General features: G+C 40.5%; 1 protein-coding gene across 1 annotated transcript in view; it reads left to right on the plus strand.

Moving 5' to 3' along the window:
• tsnare1 (T-SNARE Domain Containing 1) overlaps positions 1-24,803 on the plus strand; it is a 935,796-nt gene that overhangs the window by 528,947 nt on the left and 382,046 nt on the right. The window contains exon 8 of the mRNA XM_039737258.1: positions 9,968-10,126. Coding sequence (XP_039593192.1) covers positions 9,968-10,126 — 159 coding nt within the window. The remainder of the gene's footprint in view (positions 1-9,967; positions 10,127-24,803) is intronic.

A 24,803-nucleotide genomic window follows, 5' to 3' on the forward strand; every position in this document is an offset into this window, starting at 1 on the left:
TCAGTGCACAATAGAACAGCACATTAATAGAGTGGAAATGCTTTCTATTTACATTAAGCAAATTAATTCTCTGAAGGTACCTTTATATTGGGCCAAAATCAGAGCAAAGCATTTACAATAGTTGAAAAATCAAAAAATGCAAATGGAAGCCAAAAAACATAGAGTAAGTAGGAACTAATGCCATAGCGGCTTATGTTTAGCTTTGCTCTTAAATGCAGTAGATTTTGGGGTGGTCTCCCAGCTGTACCACCAGGGCCTACAAGGCTGAGCAGGCAGAGAACAAGGAACATAACAAATACAGTATCATCTAAATGGAAAAATTCATTAACTACATAAATATAAAGAACAATAAAATAAAGGAATAAAAAGCAAATGGCCATAAGCCAGGAGTGACATACCATTGCCCATATGCTGCTTTGATTATATAACATGTTTATGACAATAAACCCGGACAATTTCAGCCTCCCTGCCCTTTTCCGTCTGTGCTTGCATTCTAGGATGAAAGAACCACAAACATCAGAGTTTTAAGTGATGTCTCTTATCCTTTATTTGGGAAGTGATGCAATTGAACTTCTCTGTTTACCTAATTTGTAGACTCCCCTTTAACGTTGGCACCTTGTGCCTCAGTGGATTGATTCTCTGCTCTTTACATTGCCCTTTAAGGAGACTTGCTATGCTTAAAAGGACAGCTTGCCTCTTGCCACACTAGTTGCCCAGTCTGCATGTGACTGTGCAGAGTTGTTGCTTTTATAACCACTCCTGCTATATATGATGTAATGCCAGCTCATTGTTTTGGTGATTCAACCCTGGCTGATGCAACTTGTCCAGCTCCGTTGCAATAGCAATGTGTGAGCAGTTGGCCTCTCCAATTACATTTGGAAAACCGAATGTTGCTGCGAATTGCACTTTTGTGTTTCCAAGTTCAGCCACAGTGTAAGGAAATCTAATATATCTGGATGACAAGCAGATAATACCATCCTATACAGCTGGCATAGCACGACTCAGTGATGATGGTGAAATACCCAACTGGTCAGAAAGTTCACATAGAAAAGCTTCTGTGGCTAAAGACCCAAGAGTGGGCAGAACTTGCAGAGGAGCAGGTAGAGCACAATTTCAAAAAGTCTGCCTTTGTAAAGCCGGCGCGAGTTCAGCACACAGTTCCAAGTGGATTGCTCTTGGAAATTGAAATTGACTTAGAAGCCAGTCATCATATCTATAAATGCATGCTCTCTTCTAATTCTTCCATTTGTGATGTCTTCTAACAATGCTAAAGCAGCTATGGTATTTGGAATAGTTTGTTCATTCTATGCACCATTATATTGTTACAGAATAATTATAATCAACTGAATTAAATTTGTAAATGACATACAATTAATTTCGGTGTGTTTGATAAATCCCATGTCATGGATGCAAATATGAGAAATAAGGGAAACGACAAAGAAACAGTGGCACTGACTTGAATCTGGGTGCCGCCAGTTTGCAAAACTGAGCAGAAATGTGCATATGTATGGTGTGAGTTTGCTGTGAAAATGTGTCTGGCTTTAAGCAAAGTTTAGTTTTGATATATCTTGAAGTGTGCATGGAAATGGGTGTATGCAACATTTTTGTGCATACACACTGTTTATACATGAGGCCCCAGGAGATGAGATTATTTAGGCAGAAGTGTTACATATGTGCGTCTGAAGACTACCTTGATGGCTCTGATCAGGTATGCAATACCACCCTGGGGCAAGCGGGGAGACTGTTGCTAATTCTCTTGTCTCTTCCCTCTTCAGCTCAGAGAAGACCGACTGACCATGCCTCATCACTCCCAAAAGTCCCATCCATTCTGGGCCAAAGCATATAAAAATGTCTGTCCCCAGAAGGAGGTGTCTCACTTGTAACCCAAACTCTAAGCAGAACAGAGTCCCTGTTAGACCCAGCCTGAAAGAAATGCTGCCTAATCTTCCAATATCGTCATGTGCCTATTTATGTCTATTTTCAGTTAGTATTTATGTTGTCATGTTATTAAATAGTGGGGCCTGGCTGGCATCATAGCTATTTTTTAGACTCTACATGTCACTTTTTCCCACATCAGGTAACTAGAAACCAAAGGGTAATACATCAGTCAGAGGAAGAAGTGAAAGTAACTATCAAAAGAACCAGAAAACCTAGCACTAGGGCCTACTTGGACAATAAGCTAACTATTCTAATACTTAAGAGTCTTAGCATCATACACTGCAGGATAGCAAGTATTTAGACTGTCGCCATCTATTGATGATGGCAATGTGATGGACACAGTCACATGATACTAAAAGGAGTATCACAAAACGAAAAGAAACAACAATAAAAATTTGGAACTTTACAAAAATAAGTCAAATTGAAAAATGAAACACAAAAATAGAATCTTGTGTTAAAAAGTATAGAGTGTCGAAAAGCATTAACATAAAAGATATTTATATTACACCAAGATAGATAGATAGATAGTGTCACAAACTTGACTCAGAGTCATAGAAAGGTTTGGGGCAGCCACCCGTATAATTGATTTCCTGGCTGCAAAGTCATTCAAATGAATACAGTACTGATGTGCACAAAACTGAGTCCAAAACAGGGAATAGGGAAAAGGTGGAGGCCTTTAAAGGGGAAGACAGGAAGTGAGACCAAAGGGGTCGGGCTCATGAAGGTCTTCAGCCATAGGTTCGAGCCCGGACGTGACATCACAGGGACCTGAGCTGGCAAGGTCTCCTTCCTTAGGCTCAGTCCCGAAAGTGACGTCAAGAGGGCCAGATGGGATCTCCCGTGAATGGTCTACAGGAAAGGGAGAAAAAAAGTCGGGGTACATTGTTACATCCTGGTATGACTCAGAATTGCCCTTACTCAAGTCCTTTAGCTGCCTCCCATGCGCACGTGTGTGACAATAGATAGATAGATAGATAGATAGATAGATAGATAGATAGATAGATAGATAGATAGATAGATAGATAGATAGATAGATAGATAGATAGATAGATAGACCTTTATTTGTCCCCAGGTTGAAACTGGGCTTTTTATGAAGCTCTTTAAATAAATAAATATATAAATACAGTAGATTGACAGAAACAAAAACATGTGTAAATCTGTCAGACAGCAGCACTATACCCAAGATGCCATCAATGAAGCCCCTTTTACATTGTTTTATTATGAAGAAATATTTTACTTTTGTTTTTTAATGAAAATATCTTTCATCATTTAAATCCCTAAAGTAAGTATATATATTATATTAGCCGTCCCCTACAGCTTCGCCTGCATAGAAGTGAAACATGACAGTGAGGAGGTGCCCTGCCCGGCTCCCTACTCCTGACGTCACTCTTCTCCCTCCCCTTAGCCTTCAACCTCGGTTTCGGATTAGTGCGAATATATCGCTCCTCAAAGCGAACTATGATTCTTAGTGCAATGAGAGAAGTCACAAAATCAACCGGAATGTTCAAGCCAATTATAGAAAAAACCCGATCTACAGTAAATCCGTTAACTAGTTCTCTCGTCAAAAGCAGACAGACATACAGACAGACAGACAGACAGACGTGGGATTTTATATATATATATATAGAGAGAGAGAGAGATACATATTAATGTCTGTAATATTGAGTGTTTTATGCCTACATTTCCTTCTGTGTGATGTCACAGTCAAACTTTAAAGCTGAATGGCTGTAGGTGAATAAATGTCCTCAAACAACAACTTTTATTTGACATTAAATATACCCATCAGGGAGTGTGTGCTGCCCCGTAGTAGCTGGGTGGGATGGCACTGGTCCCCTGCCAGTCCTCCTTGGCCTCACCATTAAATAGGCAACCTGGTCCCAACTTCCTCACCAATGCACCCATAATACAATTTCTTTTTCCGGTAGTTTCCACAGTGTAAATATCCAGACTGGGATGGATTGTGGCGTGATTCCATGACAAAACACCATTTCTCAGAAACTAGATACTGTAACTTCTTGCCAACCCTCTTAAATGTTACTTCCTATGTCTTTTAGTAAAGGGTCAGCCACCCTTACATCTTCAAAGCTGCCTGCTTGCTAATGTTTTAGGAGGGTGACATGACCGTGTCTACTATCCTCTAGAAGACATGCCCTCTCACTGAATGTATATTTCTCTCTTTTGATCAGATTCTCTGTATGTCTGCCCTCTGTCTCACCATTACAAAATAACTGCAGGTTGGATCGACTTGAGTTGGAGTTAGCGTTGGGGTGGTAATAAGTGTGCCCTGACAAGGACTGGGACAAATCCTTTTTTTTGTCCTTCATTTCATTTTATACAATTATACTTTTATTAGGAATGTGTTAGTTTTCACATATCCCCTGGGGTCAGAGCACAGGGTCAGTCATTGTGCAGCACCCCTGAAGTAACTGCAGGTTAAGGGCCCCACTCAAGGGCCCAGCAGAGTAGGATCTCTTTTGGCAGTAACAGGGATACGAACCGGCAGCCTTCTGGATACCAGCACAGATCCTTAGTCTCAGAGCCACAACTGGGTTGATTCCATTTCTGCATCCAATTCTGACAAGATATGCTCTAGCTATTTTGCTTTAAATGTGCTGCAATTATATGTGAAAATGTCCTTTTTAGTTGTAGTGCTTATATGTGTTATCAAGCTCCTTTTATTTTGCCAATTATGAAAGGCAGTAAAGTACAGATTGATCGATTAATTAGTCGATTACACTTGCAACTGTTTCATTTCATTTTTTAATCTGCAGTCTTTGTAAAATTGGTTTGTATTTGCAAGGTTGTGATATAAAATTGAATGACTGTAGGCTGCTCCTCAACATCAGTAATTTCAGTAAGACTTTATTTGGTGAATTTAACTTGAGCGAAAATCTCATTCAAACTTTATTTAGTTATCAGTACATGGCTAAATAAATAAAATAAAAGTCCAGTGTGATCACTGGGTAATTCAACATGTTCTTTAACACACAGAAAGAATGAGCACCAGAGAGACAGTCACCGCTACGTGACTGCACTGCTCAGTCTACAGTCCATCAAAGGCAGGATTACATGAGGTCAGTAGCATAAACTGCCCTAATTCAGAATGTTCATGAGAAATGGCATGATTTACTTCATGATGCAGAAGTACATACTGTAAGAAACAAGAATAGTTGCATCAAATATTGTTTATATAGTTTCAATTTCTCCTTGGGGACAAATAAAATATATCTAATCTGATCCAATGTAATTTGAAATATTAAAATTTGTGCTTCAATTTAAATGTATAAAGACTAAATATTATCGGCTGTAATGGAAATGTGTCGTTTTCCACCGTCTGAGAGGGGTCCATGGAGGTCTAGATCCCTAGTAAAGATTAAATAAATAACATCATATTTGTAATTACTCACTGAAAATAGTCTGAAATGATACTCCACATGCTTGTACTTGAAATTTGTCATTTTTTAACCTTCTGGGAGTGGCTCTTAGAGGGTTAGGACCACTGGTATTATCATAGTGGTGATTGCCAACCTTGAAATAGCATAAAACGTGTTTTGGTTTTCTCATACCGATGAGACAGAAAGCACTGGACAAAAAAAACTAATACTTATGAACACAATCTGGAAGCAAAAAAAGGCAAAGTCTGTCATGTAATTTTCTATCCCGGCCAGCCTTAGGCACAAGGCAGGAACAAACCTTGGACAGGGTGCCAGTCCACACACCCACACGCCAAACACTCACTAGGGCTGATTTTGCACTGCCAGTCAGCCTAACCTGCATGTCTTTGGACAGTGGGAGGAACATTCAAACCTCACAAAGGGAAGACTAAGGATGTGAAACCCTGGTCTCCTTACTGCAATGCAGAAGTACTATCACTACACTATCCAGACAAGGCAGGGGAACAAAAACAAGCAGAAATAAGGCAGACAAGGCTTTCCTAAAAAAGGCAACCCAAACAAAACATAGCGAGTCTTACTACATATACGAGATGAAAAATTCCAGCATTTGACATTCAGTGCACTTATCAATAAGGAAGACCACTGGTTCATTACTGTGATGACACCCATATTGAATGCTGAGGTTTAACCCTGCTTTTAAACTATTAGTGTTAACTCGAATATCAACCATATCCAAATCGTGTGTCTTTGGTCCTTAGGAACCTCTCGGACAATGTGTTGCCTAATTGCATAAATCCAGCAAAAGGCAAATATAATGTAACTAGCCAACCCGCGACGTAGCATACACCGCATAATTATTTATTGATGGGTGAACACTTCCTGAAAGACACAGTTGTCCAAATTGGGTGGGTTTGAGGATACGACTGTGAGTGAATGAAAAGATGGAACTCTGGAGAGAGCAACATACAATTGTCCGTGACTGAAAACTGGTTTTGGCAGATACAGGCATATCTTTTTTAAAGTTTGGCCCTGTGCCTTATTAATTGTCATTGCCAAGGCCAATCTAACAGGAAATTGTCTGCGTGTAAAAGTAAAAGGCAAATTTGAGTCTGATGGGGTCAAGGACATCCGGAGAATAAGGACAGTTTGTGAGGTAGCAGCTGCGATAGTTTTACACTCCAGTATATTGCGATGAATGCTGGTAACAGTCAGTCTAGTGCCATTACAGAGACCTCTTGCTGGCATGAGGTTTCTGAGAAGTATGACGACTGAACGAATTTTAATTTTGAGTTTATGCATAGGCATGCCAGTGGGTGTAAGACTGTTAAGAAATTCTTCGGGGAATGAAAGTTGATCTGCGGAATCATCTGTGTCGATGGAGTCAATGCTGGTGAAAGTTACTTCGTCGGTAGGGATAAGTTTCAGTACTTTTTCATTAAGGTGTTGCGAGTCTTCGTTGGTGACGCTTAACATAGCTCGCATACTGAGTTGTTCCGGAGTGACAGTTGAGAAGTCGATGCCTCGAGAGCGAGGGTGGACGCGGGAGGAGGGATAGAGCTGGCGGGTGGGGCTCTGTCGTGCGTTCCCCATGACGCAGGAGGAGGGTTAGAATGGTTGGGCGGGGCTCTGTCGTGCGTACCCCATGGTTGGGCGACTTGGTTGATTATATATATAGAAAAGCAGCCGGAACCGAAAAGAACAATGAAAAGTCAACGTGGCTCAGAGGTGAATGTGGACTGTAGCAGAGATGAAAGTGACTGAGGCTGTGTTTGGTGAGGTGTTGCGTGCGGGCACATGAGCAGGCAGTGCACATGCCTTGAGAGCGAGGGTGGACACGGGAGGAGGGTTAGAGTTGGTGGGCAGGGCTCTGTCATGTGTTCCCCATGATGCCTGAGGAGGGTTAGAGTGGGCGGGCGGGGCTCTGTCTAGCGTACCCCATGGTCGGGCGACTTGGTCGATTATATATATAGAAAAGCAGCTGGAACCAAAAAGAATAATGAAAAGTCAACGTGGCTCAGAGGTGCATGTGGACTGTAGCAGAGACGAAAGCGACTCAGGCTGTGTTTGGTGAGGTGTTGTGTGAAGGAAAACTGTTTGAATAAAGAGCTAGGAAGGTGAATGGAAAGAAGCAGCCAGCTGTAAAGCAAGGAAGACTTCATAATAAGAACAGTTCGGTGCACGTAGAAGGTGTAACAATAAGATTGTTAAGCCTTATGATAATGTTCCCGCACAGAGGATTTAAAGAGACACACTGGGAGAAGTATATTCTGAACCTCTCTACAGTTTTGTTTATTTTCGGGTTGAAATGTTCATCAAATTTATGTATCATCTGGTCCAGTGGCGGACCGTGCATCTTACATCTAGGCCTTCAGTAGTGCTCTGTCTGAATCAATCCGCCCCTCAAAAACAAATTTATGGTTATAAAAACCATCTTAATATGCAGAAATACAGTATAAAGAGCTGCTGCATCGCAGATAGATAACTCCTGTAGCCACAATAAATGCCTTTATTGAATAGACAAACCAGGGATGAACAAGTTCCTTTCTACTGCAGCTACAGCCCCGACACACATAAAAAACATCAATAATAACCCATAACCTTGCAATATTATTTAGGAAAATTGCAACATTTTACTAATTACTAAACTAAATTCGGATTATTTGTAAACAAAATCCATCCTCCTCTCTTTCCTCAAAAACAGTTCAATTACTCTGTCGTACGGATTATCCGTGCGCTTCAGTTCCATTAAAAAGTCCCTTTCTATCGCCATTGAAGCTAATGCTGAAAGTTGAACCTGCCCTGTCGTATGTCTGGCATAAGTTTTAATTCGCTTTAGGGCTGAAAATGTCCGCTCGACAGAAGCAGTGTACACGGGAATGGTCACTGCCAAATATACCAATGTGAACAGCTGCCCCATGCTCTCATTCAGATTTTTATGATGAAGGAAGTCAAGGAGATCAGTGGGCGATTTTCCTGCAAAATCATCCATGGCATACATTACAGTCAGTTCTGTTTTTAGCTAAGACAAATCAAAAACCGCTTCGTGGCTCTTGTGTTAAACTGAAGAAGGCTGCATACGGGAAATTTTTCTTGTATTCCTGAAAGTTCTGGGGGTCGAGGAGCGTGACAAACATCAGGTTTTCGTGGTCTTGAAATCTGGTCTGTGTCTGGCAAATAATATTGTCCAGAATCCTGCCATGGAGTTGGCCGTAGTGCGTGCAAGGATCTTGCGCTCGGAGTGCCTGCAGTGCATTCAGTGGCCTCGTAGAGTTCCTCGTATCGGCTTCTATCCGATCAATGGGTCTGAATACAGTGACGTTGCCGTACGCCTGCTAGAGGGCCCTACTGACACCAACTCAAAAACTGATTGGTTGAAGCAACAGGTTAATTGACATTTATTCTGTGTTAGAGTGCCTGCACAACAGATTGTGAAGGCCTCTCTGCCTGGCAACAAATGATGGCTGAAATGTGATTGGTTAAATGCTTTAATACGAAAATACATGTCTGGAAGCAGCACAACCATCGGAAAAGCTATGAAAGGAAGCGGACAGACTATTTGGAATTATTTAATAAGTATTCATGGACAAAATATAATTAACATCAGTTTGTGATTCCGATATTTTTTTAGGCCAGCATAGAAGGCATGACTTCACCACGTCTTTAGCATCGAGGCTTTATACCCTGCGTCTTCTCATTAAACTTGAATCTCGCGAATATTTTGTGCTATCTTGCGATGTCCACGGCTTTATTTAATTTTAGCTTAGACCCGGCACTTAAAAGTTTCTCTCGCACTTTCGCTGAGGGAGGTTTTCCGCAGTAGCTGCACTTATGAATATGCTAAGCACAGTCCTTCACCCGCGAATATTTACCTTATATGGGCAGGCACTCAATTACGTGGGAGGTGTGATGATATGAGATGCAACTCCGGCTCACACAGTGACCGAGCTGCAGGCTATTACAGTATATGGACGAAAGTAGGTTCCAGTTATGACTGTTACACATAGAATTTCGAAATGAAACCTGCCCAACTTTTGTAAGTAAGCTGTAAGGAATGAGCCTGCCAAATTTCAGCCTTCTACCTACATGGGACGTTGGAGAATTAGTGATGAGTGAGTGAGTGAGTGAGTGAGTCAGTCAGTGAGGGCTTTGCCTTTTATTATTATAGATTATCTCTTACATGTCATTTTTAGGCTGTTTGATAGAATCACAACAGCAAACTGTTTAAGAAAATAAACAAGTACTGCTAAATGACAGCATGGTTAATATACCTGAGTCAAAAATGTGTTTAGGTCCATTAATAAATTAACTGAAACCAAACAAACAGTGTTACTATCACCTTTCTTTGGCTGCTTCATGACAAAACACTTTCAGAACATAATACTGTTAAATACATACTGCATTATTTTGCTGGATGATTCTCTTAAGATTGATTAATGTGACCTGTCAATCCAGTTAAGGCAGGAATAACTCATATGGCTATGTGGTCAGACTGTACTGTGAATGTTTTGCTCAGAACCATTAGCAGGATGGGTTAGGTTCTGTCTGGTATGTGAGTTTATGTGTAGCCAAATGGGGCAGGTGTGACTTCTGGCAGTTGCCTTAAACCTGCTGAGATTAACATCTTTCTCTTACAGAGCCCCAGGACCCCCCTGACAGAACCTTCTGAGGATGACAGGATCTTCACTGAGGGTGAAATGCAAGGCAGGCAAGAAGAGCAAGCCTTTCTTTCAGAGATCACAGAAGAAGACATGGAAGTGTTGAGACAACGAGAGGAGGAGCTCATTCAGATTGAGGTGAGAGTTGTAAAGCTAGCAAATGATCTGAAAATTAAAGTTTGAGCTTGTGAAAATGATTACATTCCATGCTGTCACCTGCTTTGAGGTTTTAAAATACAAAAAAAAAAAACAATCAAATGCATAATGGACATAATTATAGACAATTGCAAAAATAGATAAAAAAAGAAAAATCCTGCTAGAAAACCCACTTGTTCATGGAACCGTCTCCAAAATGCATCTTTCTCACCTTTCTCTTTGCTCCTTTTCTATCACTCTACATCTTCTTCGTGTTAAGTTTTTTGTGCCAATATGCCACCCGACTGCAGACTCACTGAGTTGAAGTATTAAGCTGGCAATTATATTTCACCCTGAAATCTTTTAGTCTCAGACCACCATACTTGATCCAGAACATTTTGAGTGGCTATAAGTTATGCACTCAAAAGTTAAGTCTTCTATATATTGTGCCCTGCACAATATATATGGGCCTTAAATGGGATAAATACAACATGTGACCAGTCCCCATCTCCACTTTTCCAGATCTTTGGCACCCAATTCTGTCTTCATATGGATCCCTGCCATCTTACACTGGATTTCAGAATTTTCTATGTAAACCAAAATGTCAGTGTTATGATTTTGTTTCATTTATAATTTTTATTTTCCTTTCCAGGTTTCAATTATTATGGCTTTTAGGGTTTGCCATTTTCAATTTTAATGTTTATTTCTTGAACTGAAGTCATTTTCTTGTGGTTTTAACTTATTTTTTCAATGTTTTCTGCCGGCATGGTTGCTAATTGTTGTGTAATTAATGTGCCGAGATTTTGATAACAACTCTGAAATTTAAGTTAATGTCACGTTACGTGTGCTTAGTTATAGGGCATGTCAGACTTGCCAATTGAAATTGCTGACCTTGTCACTGGACCACATTGATTTAAATGACTGAAAATCACTGAGCCTATCACGTTACGGGAGTGCCCATTGAATTTCAGTGCAGTTATAATTACCCCTGTTTCTGACAGATAATAGTGTTGTCTGATGGAGCCAGAGCTGTATGAAGGGTTAAGAGGTACAGGAACTTCCACCCTTTTTTCTTTTTCTCATTCTGTTGTGGTACATAAAATACGAGACATCAGACAGACAAGCTTTTGTTCTGTTTATGAGGTTCAAAGCACCTGTGCTGCTTCTTCCACATCACTGCCTTATATATATTGTATTTCCAAATGAGCATTCATTGGTTGCCAGCTCTCATGCACACAGAGCCTGCCTCTATGACTAAAGGAGGGGAGTCGTGGATTTGTTGGAGTGAGCTGGTGGGCACGTCCAATTATGTAACTGAGTTCACTGGAGTGCACCACCAACTGCCTCTGACTTATTAATAGTATGTAAATGAAGGCTACAACTGAAAATCGCTGTAAAAGTTGTTTAATGTGACATGTCCTTTATATGTGCTTTTTGCTTCTCATGTACTTCTGGCTTTAGATATTTAGGTGTGAACGTCAGCTGCAATTTAGTGTTATGTTTTGTGATTTGGCTAAAGATTGGTTAGTCTTCTCAGTAAATAACTCAGTGTGGCTTTTGACACCCAATCATTCCATCTGCTCTGCAGAACATTCAGATCTTTTTCTTGTCTCTGCTCAGAAATCTTCTTAGTGGGATGGCCCCCTTTCAGCTGCATTTTCTCAATCAGATAGCAAAAATGGGGTTCAGACTTGGGAATTTTGTATTATAGAACAACTTTTTTGTCAGCTATGCTAAAGAACTCCTTAAAGACTGCTCTAAAATCTAAAGGCCCTGACTTTGAGTCCTGTCAAGGAGAATGAGCAGCTCAGAGGGAGATGTCATCCTGAGTGAATTCCTGTTTGGATACAAATGGTGCCATGACCTGGATTCACTCAGAGGATTGGGCGGATATAACAGGAGAAGTGAGAAGAACAAGGCTGAGAGGGGTGGAGCCTGCTGTTGTGCAAGATTCATTCTCACAGACAGAAAGCTGATTGGCTGTTGGGTTGAAGGAGAACTCCTTTGGTGCAGCAGGAGGGAAGGCTGCCGTGTAGTCTGAAGGCACAGAGTTTGAGTTCTTCTGCTGCCATCACAGGTAGAATAAACAACTATTGGGGGTAGGTCAGTACTCGGATGTATTCTTGAGCAGAAACAATCTACAGTAAATTAAAACTCTTTCATTAATGTGTATTCAAACCCACTTAATTCAATTTAGAGTCATAGGGTCCAAAACCTATCTCAGTTACACTGGGTGCAAACCCAGGGTGGCAGATGATCAGGAGGCCATACAGCGAATGTCTTTATTATAGTATAAATTCTCTTCTTCTAGGTAGTTCTTCACAATGTTTTCACCATTATATTAATATAATGCAAACTAATGTGTGTTTTATGTATAGATTTACAAGATTCATCTACAATGTATCTCCAGATTTTCTATATTTGTATAATTCATGTTATTGCTTCACGTTCCATTCTTATGGGCTGACATTATTTATGTTTTTTTCTAGTGGGTAATACATACAGTATGCTCTTCTCGTTTATTTGCTCACTTTCTCTGTTGGCATCTAAATGATAATTCCTCAGAGAGGCACACATCTCTCCCCGGAGACTGCACCAGGACTTTTGTTATCTATAAAATGCTTTCAGATCCATTTCTATAGTTTACGGCTGTTAAGGGAATTTTTCCAGGCTCACGGGCAATTGATTCTGCACCTCCCCAGCCTCCATCTACTCTTTAAAAAAAAAGAAAGAAAAAGAAAGTAGACATTGAACAAGTCAGAGCGTGTGTATTGGGAAGGGGGCTATAAAAGCAGAAGAGATTGCTTTTGGAATCAATATCTCTTAGGGGCTGGGTAGGTGATGGACGGCTGCATTAAACAGAACTTGGCAGAAAAATTCGACCAACTGAGCAAACAATAATAAAAATGGCAACAGCTAAAAGGGCCAAATTTTGGATGTCTTTGTGAGAAATAATTTAGTTGAAGCAGTGTGGAAATGCAGTGAAGTAATAAGCTCATCACTTCTTTCTCTTTAATAAACTGAAGGGCTGAAGCCAGAGGCAAAAGTGATCTATGATCAGTTTATCAGTGAGGTCTGGAAGATTTATTGCTTTACATAAAAATTATGATTTCTTTTTGCACTTATCATGTAGAATGGGAGAAAGAAATTTTAAGCCTGAATCTAAAAGAAGTATCAATGGTGTTTATTTTGAAAGTGGGCAAAGATCTGCTTCTATTCACTATAATATGTGAAATGCAACTTTCTAGCAATTTCTCATTTATAGGATGCATTTCTTATAATAGAACCAAATTATAAGGAATTTCAGAAATCACAAAATCAATTATCATTGAATTTTCAATGCTATGGTACAATATGCCTTTGGAAATGAATTCTCACCTCATCTACATGTGTCATTACTCTTCATATACCACATAGAAGAGGTCCGTTACAGAATTCATCTGGGGCAGGGCATGTTTTGAAGATAATCTGATAATATATAAGAACATAAGGTCTGAATGGCCTTCAGCATTGACAACATAAGAGAATATTGCAGGAGTGGAGCAAATTGTAAATGAGAATAGAAGAGTAAAAGTGTGTGAGATAGCAGACACTGTGGGGGTTAGTTATGGGCAGTTGAAGATGAGCACAGTGGGTGCAAATAACGCTGACACCTGAAATGAAGCATCACCATATCTAATGTTCCAATGAGAATCTTAAGCTAATGAATTCAGACTGGGGAAAAATGTAAAAAGTGTTTCATGACTGGGGATGAAATTTGCATACATCACTATAACCAGGAGTCCAAACAACAATCAAAACAATGCCAATTATGGCTGATTCTAAAACACCAAAGAAATTCAAAGTCGCCAGTGCTGCCAAGATAATGTGCACAACTAATTTGTAATGTTGAGGCAAAATTGATTACATGCTTCAAGGCCCACATTGCCAGTCAGCATTAGGCTGATCATTTTTTTTTGGTGTTTCAGATAGAGAATCTAGTAGAAAGGGTAATAAAAACTGCTGACCATCTCCCTTTTTTTTCCATCCAAATGCCGTCACCTACACTATGAGTTCAAAAACAAGCCAAATCCCCCATTTGTTTCAGATCTGGCCCTTTGTGACTACCACCAATCTGAAGAGCTACCTCAGTGGGATACACTATGCCAACGATGGACTCATCAAAAGCTGAGAGGCTTTGAAAGCTTTATGAACATTATAACAATTGTTTTAGTTTTTTCATGGGGATTGTGTTTAGTTTTACTAGTATTTCTCATAATAGAGTACAGGGAAATCATATCATAACTGCAGGAAAAGTGATTACAAAAAAACAACAACCGCTACAATTCACAGGCCCAGAAATTTTTTGAATCTGTGACATGTGACTGAGATGCTGACAACACCAGACCTTAACAGCAAAACAGTTAGTGGTACTTCACTTTTAACAGTTACCGGTATTATAAAATCTAATAAACTACATGAAATCTAAGATCATAAAAATTGGTAGGCTGATTACACAAGACCGAGGCAAAATGTAGAGATCCAAACATGAAATACATGCAAAAGACAATAGCATTAGCACTATAAATTAATTAAACAACATTTTCAATGAGTGAATTAATATATACAGAAGGAAAACCCCAAAAACAGGGAGTCTCTATTTATAATCTAACATGGACCATGACAGAGCAACACATATCATAAAGACACAGAAAGCCTCTTTCTCCCATTAGTCATCAAGGGAAATGTTAATATGGGAAGAGTGTTGTTAATTTTTCCCTTAATACAACCTCTTACCTAAAATTCAAAGGTAATTATTTACAAAGCATCATTCAATTAATGAATTTAAAAAACAAATTAGCAGCAATTAATTAATGACACTTAATAAGGTGTTTTTCTTATCCTAAGAAGATGAAGAATTCTGTTGTGTCTGGATGGCTAAGATGGACTGTATAGATGGTATTCAACTGAAGAAGAAAAATGAGAGATGATTGGGGTTATCCATATTTCAATTTTTTTTCTTAATTAATAACTACAAACATTTCTCAGGTAGCATCACCAATAGCTAAATGGTGTGGTGCTGGACCAACATTGGAAATTCTGCATAGAGCCTCATACACATGCAGCACTGTATGAGGGTTACTGTTCAAATTGTCTTTGTTAACTTTGGATATTTTACTAAATAGTACTTTAGAACAATGTATGACTCTTTGTTTTTCACTCATAAATAAACAGAATTGTTTTCAAATGTTTACATTTACTATATATAGATAGCTTTATATAGTGTCTTCAGAAAGTATTCAGGCTAATTTTCTTTTTACATATTTTGCTATGTTCCAGCCTTGTGCTAAAATCGTTAAAATTCAATTTTTCCCTCATCAAACAACACATTATACCCCAGGATAACAAAGTGAAAACTGAATTTTAGGTATTGTTACAAATTTATTAGAAATAATAAACACTTTGACACAAGTATGCAGACCCTTTACTCAGTACATTGTTGAAGTACCTTGGACAGTGAAAACAGCCTGCAGTCTTCCTAGGTATGACGTGACAAGCATCACACACCAAGGTTCTTCTCAAGGTCTGTCAGATTGGTGGATACCGTCAGTAGGCAGCTATTTTCAGATCTCTCCAGAGATGTTCGATTTAGTTTAAGTCTGGGCTTTGACTTGGGATCCTCTATGACATTCACAGAGTTGACCCTTAGCCATTCCCGAGTTGTCTTTGCTTAATGCTGAGAGTCATTGTCCTGTTAGAAGGTGAGCCTTTGGCCCAGTTTGAGGTCCACAGCACTCAGGAGCAGGTTTTCTTTAAAGATATCTCTCTACTTTGCCCCATTCAGCTTTTTCTCAACTCTGATTAGTTTCACAGTCCCTGCTGCTCAGAAACAACCCCACAGCATGATGGTATCACCACCATGCTTCACTGTTGAAATGGTATTGCATTGGTGATAAGCTGTACCTGGTTTCCTCCAGATGTGGCGCTTGCTTGTGAGGCCAAACAGTTCAATCTTGATTTCACTGTACCAGATAATCTTTTTCTCATAGTCTGAGAGCCCTTTAGTTACATATTTGCAAACTCTAAGTGGCTTTAATGTGTTGCCTGGCCACTCTGCCATAAAGCCCAGATAGGTGGAGTGCTGCAGTGATGGCTGTCCTTCTGGAAGTTTCTCCCATCTCCACACAGGTTCTTTGAAGCTCATCCTGAGTTACCATTGAATTCTTGGTCACCTTTCATACAATGGCCCTCCACCCCCATTGCTTTGTTTGGGCAGGTCGCCAGCTCTAGGAAGAGGGCAGTTGTTCCAATCTTCTTCAATTTACTGTAAGAATCATAATGGCAACAGTGCTCTTGGGAGCCTTCAAACCTGAAGAAATGTGTTTAGCTTTCTCCAAGTCTGTACCTGTCTCTAACCTCTGAAGGCAATTCATTTGACCTCATGGTGTCATTTCTGCTCTGATACACATTGTTAATTGTGAGACCTTACTTAGACAGGTGGGTGCCTTTCCTTATAACGTGCAATCAACTGACTAAACCACAGGTGGACACCAAACAAAGTGTAGAAACAGCTCAACAATGTTCAGTACAATGGGTTGCACTTAAGCCAACTTAAGTATCAGTTTGTCACAAAAGGTCAACCACAAAATGATTATTTATTATTTACTGATTAGTGGATCCAGCGCAGTGTAGTTGCAGTGTTTCGTCTTTCAGTGTTATTTGATCAGGTGTCTGCTCTGTTTGTTTTTATTGGATACCATCCATCCATCCCGCTACATCCTAACTACAGGGTCACGGGGTCTGCTGTAGCCAATCCCAGCCAGCACAGGGCGCAAAGCAGGAAACAAAGCCCAGGCAGGGCGCCAGCCCACCACAGGGTGCACACACACACACACCCACCAAGCACACACTAGGGACAATATAGGATCGCCAGTCCACCTAACCTGCATGTCTTTGGACTGTGGAAGGAAACCCACGCAAACTCCACACAGGGAGGACCCAGATGCGAACCAAGGTCTCCTAACTGCAAGACAGTAGCGCTACCATTGCGCCACCGTGCCACCCTTTTTAGGGATACCATGAAGGGAGTAATCTAAAAAGAAAAAGGACAAAATAATAGGAAAACAATGAGAGTTAAGAATTAAAAATTATAGCAATAAATGTCTTATAAATATAAAAATCATACTGCTGTGCTTTTCTAAATGCAAAATAACAGAAGGGAAAAAGGACCATCTAATTAAATGAGGTCAATTATTATCAATGATTGTGAATCTGGTTAGAACAACAACAACAACAACATTTATTTATATAGCACATTTTCATACAAACAGTAGCTTAAAATGCTTTACATATTAAAGAATAGAAAAATGAAAGACACAATTATAAAACAAAATAAATCAACATTAACTTAACAAAAAACTTCTGCAACATGAGTTCCTCAGGTATAAGTTTCAGAACCATTGGCCTAACTAATTTTAACAGCAAAAGTAAAAAAAAACAGTTTGTTTAGAACGAGTTTGGTTTATATTTCACATCTGCAGTCTCAGAGAGAGACAGGACATTAGAGCTGCCATTTAAAATTGTGACCATACAAGATAAGGCATCCTAACTACAGTATTCACAGATTGGCAGTATTCATAAATAAAACCAAATGGCATCAGAAATAGCACAAACTAATTTTAACCATTTTAGGTACATTGTAATGTATGATATCATGGCATATTTGAATTTATCATGCTCAAAAACCAATATTATGTGTAAACAATGCTAAACATGATGAAAAAAACAGAAAAATAAATGAATCAAAATCATAATATAATGATAGCCCAGTACTATAACAACAACAACATTTATTTATATAGCACATTTTCATACAAATAATGTAGCTCAAAGTGCTTTACATGATGAAGAAAAGATAAATAAAAAACAAAGTAAGAATTAAAATGAGACAACACTAATTAACATAGAATAAGAATAAGGTCTGATGGCCAGGGAGGACAGAAAAAAACAAAAAAACTCCAGACGGCTGGAGAAAAAAAATAAAATCTGTATGGGTTCCAGGCCACGAGACCGCCCCGCCCCCTCTGAGCATTCTACCTAACATAAATGATCAGTTCTCTTTGTATTTAGTGTTCTAATGGAACCACAAAAAACCGGGAAAAGAAACAGAAGAGAGAGTATGGCTTAATACAGATATTAATGCCACCATCTATCCAACCTGCTGAATCCGAACACAGGGTCACGAGGGTCTGCTGGAGCCAATCCCAGCCAACACAGGGCACAAGGCAGGAACCAATCCTGGGCAGGGTGCCAACCCACCGCAGGACACACACTAGGGCCAATTTAGAATCACCAATCCACCTAACCAGCATGTCTTTGGACTGTGGGAGGAAACCCACGCAGACACGGGGAGAACATGCAAACTCCACGCAGGGAGGACCCGGGAAGCAAACCCGGGTATCCTAACTGCGAGGCATCAGCGCTACCACTAGGCCACCGTGCCGCCCAGAGCCACCATGAATAGTTATTATAATGAATTGAATATACACAGTATCAGGATTAAATTAAGGTGAAGTTATGAGACAGCCATGTTAAAGTAATGTGTTTTCAGCAGTTTTTTTTAAAGTGCTCCACCGTATCAGCCTGGCGACTTCCTATTGGCAGGTTATTCCAGATTTTAGGTGCATAACAGCAGAAGGCCGCCTCACCACTTCTTTTAAGTATATACAATACTATTTTATATCATTCTGTGTTTTCTCTTCCGAGGCATCTTAAAGCCCCACTCCTGTTCTCTAATGTGCCTGCTCCTCATACACAACACATACTATAAGCATGTGATGACCATTTTTCAGTGGCTGATTGTGACCACAATTCTTAATACTTTACAAGTCACTTACTTTGTGTCATGCAGAAAGTTTCTTAAGCTAAAAGTCTCTTGTCACGGATACCTCTATGACATTACATAAGAGTCGGCTTTCTTTCCAGTGGGCTGCACCAGATGTTTGTACCTTTTTTTTTTTTGCCATCCTCCAGATAAACAGAACGGGCCGCTCCTGCGTGGCTCAGCTTGATAATTGAAGAGGCCTTTTCCTCCCACACCTGATGCCACTTATCTGCACTAATTGCACCCCGCCCCCATGCCTGACACTGTAATTAAAGGTAATGAAACGATGACTAATTAGCCAGCGGTCAGCCCCCTGCTTTCTGCGTGTCCCGTGACACATCAGACATTTTGAAACTGTTGGCCCTTACAATCCCCTTCAGTCACCACAGACTATGTACTACTGAGCCATATCAACACACACTGCTAACTTCTACACGTACCCCTGAATAAATGACACCAGGGAGCCTGCATAATGGGTCTTCATTTCATCAGCCCCGGTTTTAATAGAAACACAAATACTCCTCAAATTTCTTGCTTACTTGTAAGAACTTATGGTGATGGCTGTATTGAATGTGAATTATTATATATATATTTGGATGAAACCTTTGCCCATGGTAACATATGTAATTATTTACAAATATCATTTCTACAATTGAAGTGCAGGCAGACTAAATGTCAGAGACAGGAATTGAGCCAGCAACCTTTAAATTTTAAAGTCCTGAGGCAGATCCACACACAGACTGGTTAGGTTACAGGCAGGTATATCAGGCTGGTGAAGCACAGAAGAACCGGTCAGTGTAGGCTGTGCATGGAGAGGCCACCACAACTGTTATCACTCAGACAGACAATGGAGAAGATAGACTGCCCTTTTGATGGAAGATGGGCCAGGATACATTAAGCTCCAATATGAGCACAAAATGAGTCTGGAAAAAAGACTAAAAAACTGCATAATTTTCTGGTAAAACAAACATAGAGCTGAAATGTACTGTTGCTCTGTCTATTGTTGATTTCTGCCTTGTGCCAAATCCTTCCAATGTTAGACATTAGACATTATAATTGGATTAAGTAGATTCAGGCAATGGGCAAATACTGAAGAACGAAACCCTTGGACACAACTTTCAATGTTTAAATGTTACAAGGGCCCTACTCCCAGCAATAAAAAATATACAGTATCACTTTAAAGTTCTTGGAGTAGCCCACGATGCCCCTATGTCTGCCATTTGGATGAAAACATACAGGGCTACTTGGAAGGCTGGCATTGTTCTCAAATGTAGCTGTGTTACGGAATTGTCCAGGTGTCTGTACAGTGTCCCCTTGGAATTGTTCTTTTTAATGTCAAAGTGAAAACAGATCTCTGCAAAGTGGTCTAAATGAATTACAAACAAAAAAAACTCACATACAGTGCATTCGAAAAGTATTCACTAAACTGAGTGATCGGGGGAGAAGGGCCTTAGTCAGGGAGGTGACCAAGAAGCCGATAGTCACTCTTTCAGAGCTCCAGAGGTCCTCTGTGGAGAGAGGAGACCCTTCCAGAAGGACAACCATCTCTATCGCAATCCATCAATCAGGCTTGTATGGTAGAGTGGCCAGACGGAAGCCACTCCTTAGTAAAATGCACATGGCAGCCCACCTGGAGTTTGCCAAAAGGCACCTGAAGGACTCTCAGACAATGAGAAACAAAATTCTCTGGTCTGATGAGACAAAGATTGAACTTTTTGGTGTGAATGCCAGGCGTCACGTTTGGAGGAAACCAGGCACCGTTCATCACTAGGCCAATACCATCGCTACAGTGAAGCATGGAGGTGGCAGCATCATGCTGTGGGGATGTTTTTCAGTGGCAGGAACTGGGAGACTAGTCAGGATAAAGGGAAAGATGACTGAAGCAATGTACAGAGACATCCTGGATGAAAACCTGCTCCAGAGCGCTCTTGACCTCAGACTGGGGCGACGGTTCATTTTTCAGCAGGATAACGACCCTAAGCACACAGCCAAGATATCAAAGCAGTGGCTTCAGGACAACTCTGTGAATGTCCTTGAGTTGCCCTGCCAGAGCCCAGACTTGAATCCGATTGAACATCTCTGGAGAGATCTTAAAATGGCTGTGCACCGACGCTTCCCATCCAACCTGATGGAGCATGAGAGGTGCTGCAAAGAGGAATGGGCGAAACTGGCCAAGGATAGGTGTGCCAAGCTTGTGGCATCATATTCAATAAGACTTGAGGCTGTAATTGCTGCCAAAGGTGCATCGACATAGTATTGAGCAAAGGCTGTGAATACTTACGTACATGTGATTTCTCAGTTTTTTTATTTTTAATAAATTTGCAAAAACCTCAAGTAAACTTTTTTCATGTTGTCATTATGGGGTGTTGTGTGTAGAACTCTGAGGAAATAAATGAATTTAATCCATTTTGGAATAAGGCTGTAACATAACAAAATGTGGAAAAAGTGATGTGCTGTGAATACTTTCCAGATGCACTGTAAGTATTCATTTCCTTCAAGTCAGCCATTGCAGCCTTGTGTCTGTGTGGACATGTCTCCATCAACTTTACACATTTCAGAACTGTTGGTTCCCCCCTTCTCCTGTGCAAAAACTGCTCAGGCTCTGTCAGGTGGCATAGAGATTGTGAATGAACAGTCTTGTGCACGTCCAATCACAAACTGAACTCTGGCTCAGCCACTCCAGGACATTAATGTTGTTGTTCTTAAGCCATTCCAGTGTAGCTTTGTCTTTACACTTAAGGTTATTGTCTTGATGGGAAAAAAAAACTTTTTCCAAAGGGCAGGTGTCTTGCAGACTGCATCAGGTTTTCCAATAGACCTTTTCTGCATGTGGCTGCTCTCACAAGCCTTCAAGGGTCTGCTGCAGTGAAACATTCCCATAGCATGACGCTGGCACCGGCATGCTCCACGGTGCACATGGTGTGTTTTTCATAATGTGCAATGTTCAAAATGGCATTTAGTCTGTTTGCCCAAAAGCTGAATTTTGGTGTCATCAGACCATAGAACCTTTTTTTACCTGACTTTAGATTCTCCCATGGGCCTTTTGATAAACTTTAGCTAATATGTTGTGCTTTTTTTCTCTTTGCCTGTCTTCTACAAAGCTTTAACTAGTGAAGCCCATGGTCAACGGTTATTGTCTGTGCAGTCGCTTCAATCTCTGTCACTGTGGCTTGCAACTACTTCACATTTCTCATTGGTCTCTTGGTGGCCTCCCTCACTAATCCTCTTCTTGTTGATCACTCTGTTTTTGTGGACCACCTGCTCTAGACAGATTTACAGGTGCGTCATACTCTTTCCAACTCTCCATGACTGATTTAACTGAACTCCAAGGGATATTCAGTGACTTGGACATTTACTTGTCTCTATTTCCTGACTTGTACTTCAATCACTTTTTCTTTTAGATCAGGCACCACAAATTGGACCCTCAAGATAAGGTGTATTTATACTACAATCAGTGGGAACCCCTTAACTTCAAACTGGTGATCTCCATTTAACTAATTATGAGACATCTAAAACCAATTGGTGGCACCAGTGATGATTTAGGTGTATAAGGCGTGAATACTTACAGGGTCGGTTATTTTGTGTTTTATATGTACAATTAATTTAGAACACTTTGCAGAGATTTTTTTTTTTTCACTTTGGCATTAAAGAGTCTTTTTCCTGCTCATCAGTGCCTAAAAAAGACACATCAAATCCATTGTGATTCGGTGTTGTACAACAATACAATGTGAACATTCCAATGTGCCACTGTGTAGGCACCCAGACAGGCACAACTCTGTTACAGCTGCAGGCGAGAACAATGACAGCTGTATAATAAAGAGCTGGATGTCACCTACCAAATACACCTGTCCTCACACATTCTCATTAATTTTGTATCACTGGGCACGTATCAGTCTGACCTAGACCAATACACAAGCATCAGCAAAGCATTTTCTTAGTGCCCACTTTGTCTTTCTCTATCGAGTGTTACTTCATTCAAATGCCACCAACACAGAAACAAGAAATTCTGTATCTAGCAGGAACCTCTTAAAAATGTCTTCTGCTCTTAATATAAATGAGGCTTTTCAGCCCGAGGCACCAAGCAGCAGACATGGAGTTTCTCTGACCTCCTGCTGATATAACACACTCTGTCTTGGCCACAAGAAGCTTTGCTGCCATTACCTCTGGGCACACATTTTCACAATCTGTCACACTTGTCCTTTGTCCTTTCTGTTCCTCTTATCTAAATTTAGTCGTGACTCTCAGTGAGACCTCGTGATCACATGGTAGTGGAGAAGGAGTGGAGAGCACTGGCTGTCTGGGAATCTTCTGGAATATTACCACGCAATACAAGAAGTTATCCGTCTGTCTCATTTCGTCACCAGCAGAGCTGGCCCTCCTGTAGTTGAGCAGCTGGCTCGGAATGCCAAAGAATATCACATTAGCATTTCATTAATGTCATATTTTAGTCTTATAAGTAAAACATTGACTTCCACCCACACACTTAACCCTCATACACCAAGTTAAACAGAGAGGGTAGGGAAAGTGTATGGGTGGAAAGACTGACATAGTGCACTTATTTGGATTTATATGATCTCATGACATTTTATGTGGGCAGGGAGGTTTCAATGAGCCAGACCACAGATCAAACTCTGAAAATGCCATTTGGCAACCGGACTGCTAAATATGACACACATGAAGAAGGTCGGGCATGTACAGGATGCTGCCAAGGCAGAGCGCACTGAGCCCTGAGTTCATTTCCCAGTCAGGGACTGGGGATAGAATGTTCTCCCGTGGTCTGTGTGGGTTTTCTTCCTATATCCTAGAGACATACTCTAAGTATTAAATTATGTGGACTCTCTAAATTGGCCTGACGTGAATTTTAATTAATGTGTTCTGTATTGCGCTGTTGCCTCATCCAGTGTTGATTCCTGACTTGTACTTGGTGATAACAACTTTTGCCTCTGGTCCTCCCTTAATCCTGAACAGGATTACATCACCCTGTAGAGGCCCTTAATGTCCCTGCACTTTAAAACCTTCATTAGCTTTTAAATGCCCACGTCTTTAATGTGACTTCTTGGCTGTTTTCCTTAAAGAGGCAAAACAATCCCAGCCTTTCCAGTCTTGAAGTGTGCGGCCACCTAATGAGCTACAGGGCATTACCTATAATCCTTTGTCCTTGGGGAGATTGTGTATTTCCACCTCACATGACTCTATGTCTCTTTCTCTTTTACGAATTGGGTATTTTCAAAATAATAATTTTGGTTTGATTTTATGAAATAAGTTTGTTTTTTCTTTCTTTTTGGGATTTTGGTGCATGGGGAATTTGTGTATTCAGTTATCTTGTTGAAACAAGGTTGCTTTAAGGGTTTAACATATTTCACGCTAATTTGCATAGGTGCAGTCATTTTGTGGTTTGGTTGCCATGATGCCAGTGTGAAGTGTAAGAAGACAGAGAGTAACGATTAAAGGTTGGGGAAACCGTCCCTTTATAGTGTGTCCAGCTCAGGCCAAGCAGCAGTGCTGAGGTACCGGTCGTATGCATACAAAGTACACTTAAGACCCCGAAACAGTTTCCAGAGGGAGCTTTTATGGAGTGGAACCTGAAGGAGTACAGTTTCAAAGGAAATGAGCGTGACGGAGGAGTAGAGTGATGAAGGTGACGTCAGTGTGGGAAGCCAGGCAAGAGGACATCAACGAGGGACCATATGTGAAGTCATTGGGAGGACTGTAGACAGATGCAGAAGTGTGTTGTTGGTAAGTGTGTGACATCTGTTGTAAAGGGGCATGCACTTAACGGTCATGACCTGTGACATCACTAGAGACACAGTATAAAAG

Source organism: Polypterus senegalus, chromosome 15 (genome assembly GCF_016835505.1).
Source record: "Polypterus senegalus isolate Bchr_013 chromosome 15, ASM1683550v1, whole genome shotgun sequence".
Classification (NCBI taxonomy): domain Eukaryota; kingdom Metazoa; phylum Chordata; class Cladistia; order Polypteriformes; family Polypteridae; genus Polypterus; species Polypterus senegalus.